The 3,788-nt window shown below is 38.6% G+C and overlaps 1 protein-coding gene across 1 annotated transcript; it reads right to left on the bottom strand.

Annotated features, from left to right (window-relative positions):
• Positions 1–566: 566 nt before the first annotated feature.
• On the bottom strand, positions 567–3,384 carry LOC124135883. Its single transcript, XM_046501552.2, has 5 exons — positions 3,334–3,384; positions 2,462–3,119; positions 1,934–2,081; positions 1,424–1,467; positions 567–1,215 (listed from the first exon to the last, which is right to left on the bottom strand). The coding sequence occupies exons 2-5, from the start codon at positions 2,512–2,514 to the stop codon at positions 1,134–1,136; spliced, it is 327 nt and encodes a 108-aa protein (XP_046357508.2). The 5' UTR covers positions 2,515–3,119; positions 3,334–3,384; the 3' UTR covers positions 567–1,133.
• Positions 3,385–3,788: the final 404 nt, after the last annotated feature.

Raw genomic sequence — 3,788 nt, forward strand, 5'->3', positions numbered from 1 at the left:
AATTAATGCCTATTGTTAACCTCAAAGGTCTACTGGGTACATGTCAATTTGAAGTCCTGCTACATTTTATTCAATTTATTCAACGTCAAATTGGTTGTCTACTTTAAAGATTAACACTAATGTTTTGAAAACTTATAAGAGAATAACATTATGCTATATATAATACCTAGACCTATAGACTGAAAAGAGACCCCTGACCGTGGAGAACAGGATGCGGTTGGCATGTTCATTTCCAATTCCTATTCCTCTGTGAATACCTGCTGGGCACCTTGAGAGACAACATTTAGAAGCTGAAACTTCGTGGAGACCGACCCATTGACTTAAACTTATTCAGGTCTTCGTGTCAAATGTTTTCCATAAAAGTATTCATACATTGAGTCAAACGAAGTTCCCTTTTCCCATATTGACATATGTACATGTATTTAGTTGCTTTTTTATGTCACGGTCAGCAATATTCCAGCTATGCCATTGTGTGTTCCAAACACGTCTTGGTCAGGCAAACTTGTGGTTGATAGCATAATTAACGTCCTAATATTTCACAGAAACTATTAAACGAAAACATGTAGTATTAATAACCAAACAAGCATTTATTCGTCATATTTTTACATGGAAAACTGATAGTGATATATGTTTGTATGTTTAGGAGTTGACAAAATTTATACTATATGTTATACATTTGAAAATAATAATGAAAGCAGTTCACACTTTAAAAGCAATGGATAAAAGTCCATGAGTACAAAATAGTAATTAAATGTACGTTAAAATATATTCAAAATTGTGTATAGTTTATGAACAACCGAATAGCAATATTATTCTTAGACTTGCACATGATATTTACCATGTCCGCACGTACATTTCAAATACTTGTATTCAAATAATGCACCGATAAGGCACACGATGACAACTGTTCTGTTGCTTCGTGACAATATATATTGAACACATCTGTCATTTTCCTCCATTGCCATGTGACATACATGCACAGTAGCCATACAATCCTGTGAGTTAGGAAAGCTGAACGATTAATAAGATAATGGGTTGGGTGTAGTTCGGTGATTCATATTTGTTTCCAATTTTTAAATAAGACACTACTGATTATATTGTCTCGCCAGGACCGAGAGTGGATGAGGAGTTCTTCATGCCTGCAGTTCAATGGCGTAAGCATCAGCATCATCATAGTGAGGGCTGCCCTCTACTGGATGTATGTAGGATGTTGGCCCGGAACAGGACAAAAGTATTAGTCCTCAACATATATTTAATAGACAGACTATGACATTATACTATTGTGAAAGATCCAAACAACTTGTACCCATATCGGGAATCGAACCCGGGTCTTCGGCGTGACGAGCGAACGCTTTAACCACTTAGCTACCCGACCGCCCCTGACACATATTAGTTGTGACATGTTAACGTATGTTTATCTTACCTTGAACTTGCAGACACATATGCTTCATTTGGAACACCGGGTGGCTGCAAAGGCCAGAAAGTAATACATTCCATTTAGACACTTACAGAATATACTTTATAAATCAAAGTCAAAATGTTGTGCTTCACCAGAGGGATCAGATAGGAAAGGAGAATAACTCTTTAATGTCATAGACCTTAAGTTTCGGCAGGTGTCAAACTTTTAAGTGAATGATTGAGTGAGTGAGCGAGTATGGTTTTACGCCGCTTTTAGCAATATTCCAGCAATATCACGGCGGGGGACACCAGAAATGGGCTTCATACATTGTACCATGTCGGGAATCGAACACGGGTTTTCTGCGTGACGAGCGAACGCTTTAACCACTAGGCTACCCGACCGCCCCTTTTAAGTGAATGAATATTGTTGAGTTGGAAAATACTAAATTGTATTCACGTCTATACAATTAGATATAGCACAGGCTGACACACTTATCATACACATGGCGTCAAGAATGAAAGGCTATAGTCTTACCGCATCTCTGTCCCTGAGTCTGTAATAAGATCTTTCTTCTTCAGTCCTATTTGCAGCAAGTAGGTCATATTCGGTTGGTACTGTCTGCATTTCCTGAGCTGTTTTAAGGTCATCCGTATTTTGTTTTTCATGTGCTAACGTCCTCCACCTGAACCTTAGTCGTGGTTTGCTAAATACATTAATATAAAACGTCCACGCCAGTGAATAACAAGTATCGATTATCCGGCGAAAAAGATACCATTGGGCTTATAATGCAAAAGAGCGATAGAATGCAAAACTATCTGGATTAGACTTAATACACATAGAGAATGCATAAATTAATTGAATTAATCCTCGATGGCAACTGGAAGACTGTGGCTATCTAATCTCTAACGAGATCGGGTGGTGAAGCTCGCTGACTTGGTTGATTCATGTCATCGTATCCCAATTGCGCGGATCGATGCTCTTGATGTCAATCTCTGGATTGACTCGATTATTTTTGTAATGTAGCTGGAATATTGCGGCGTTAAACAACAAACAAACACTTACTTGTATACAGCAAATACTGCAATAAGGCTGATCACCGCAAGTAGGGCTGCCATAGCTATGAATAGCCCAAGGAATAATACTCTCTGTTGTGCGCTCTTATGCAGCTCTGAATATGCGTTTTCAGCTATACATTCAGTAGCGGTAAAGTCCCTTAAGGATATAATAACGGTACATGATCTGAAACAAATATCACTAATTATTCAACACAAAAAATATATAAATTGTCAAAAGAAGAGAATAACCAGTCTAGAGTATCCGCCGAAACAGATTCCATTTGGCGTAAAGGGCAAAATAGCTGTGAAAACTATGGACCACTGAAAATCAGTGATGACACCAGGTGTTCGCGAAAAACGTAAGCATCATCCACCAAAAATACGGTCGTCCCGCCGTTGAACTGTGGTGCATTGTCGTTGACGTCCATGATTGTGATGTTGAGTGTAGTGGTGCCTGTGTTAGGATTAGATGGATTGTCTGTTCCAGTTAATGTCAGGACTACGTATGGAGTTACTTCCCTATCAATCGGGGTTTCACTGGTATTCATGGTGAATTTGTTGTGGTTTGGTTTCTCAACAGCAAAATAGGTCTACCCAGGTCCCGTCAAAGCGAAGTTTACAGAACCATTCTCTCCAACGTCTTCGTCGGTAAAAGCTATGTCCACCTGCTCAATAGAATATGATCCTAAGTACATATTTGACGAAGGAACTTAGGGCCGTTACATTCTGCATGGCCTAGCATTACACCACTGCTACAAGCTAATTTGCAATCCGGCCGAATGAATGCCTTCCAGTGCTATTTTGATATTTGTATGTATATATTTACAAACAACTCTCTCTTTCTCTCGGTTAATTCAAGATCTCGATTATCACACTCACCAAATCATCAACCAGAGTTCCTGGAATGGAGTTTTCTTTTACTCTGCCTGTGTAAGAACGTCTGGAAAATTCTAGGGCATTGTCGTTCACGTCTGTTATATTCGTAATGAGTTGACCAATCGTCTGTGGGACAGAAAGTTAAATGCTATTGTGTTCATTGAAGTGTGAATCGTAATTGTGACGGAGCAATTTAATTGGCTTCGTCTACATTCCTTTGTCTGAAATCAGTTCATGAATCGAAAACTTCCACAAAACATGCCTCAAATATTGGTCCATGACTCTTAATAATCATATGTATGGATAAAAAGACATTTTATCTAACACAAACACCTATACGGATATAATAAGTATAAATTATGATATATAGAAGGAATTCGCAGGGACCAGAAGGTGAGTTCGGGACAACCTGGATCTAAGAATAAATGATGATACATATATCGAAGGAATTCACAGGG

Source organism: Haliotis rufescens, unplaced genomic scaffold (genome assembly GCF_023055435.1).
Source record: "Haliotis rufescens isolate VD_foot unplaced genomic scaffold, xgHalRufe1.0.p SCAF_4, whole genome shotgun sequence".
Classification (NCBI taxonomy): domain Eukaryota; kingdom Metazoa; phylum Mollusca; class Gastropoda; order Lepetellida; family Haliotidae; genus Haliotis; species Haliotis rufescens.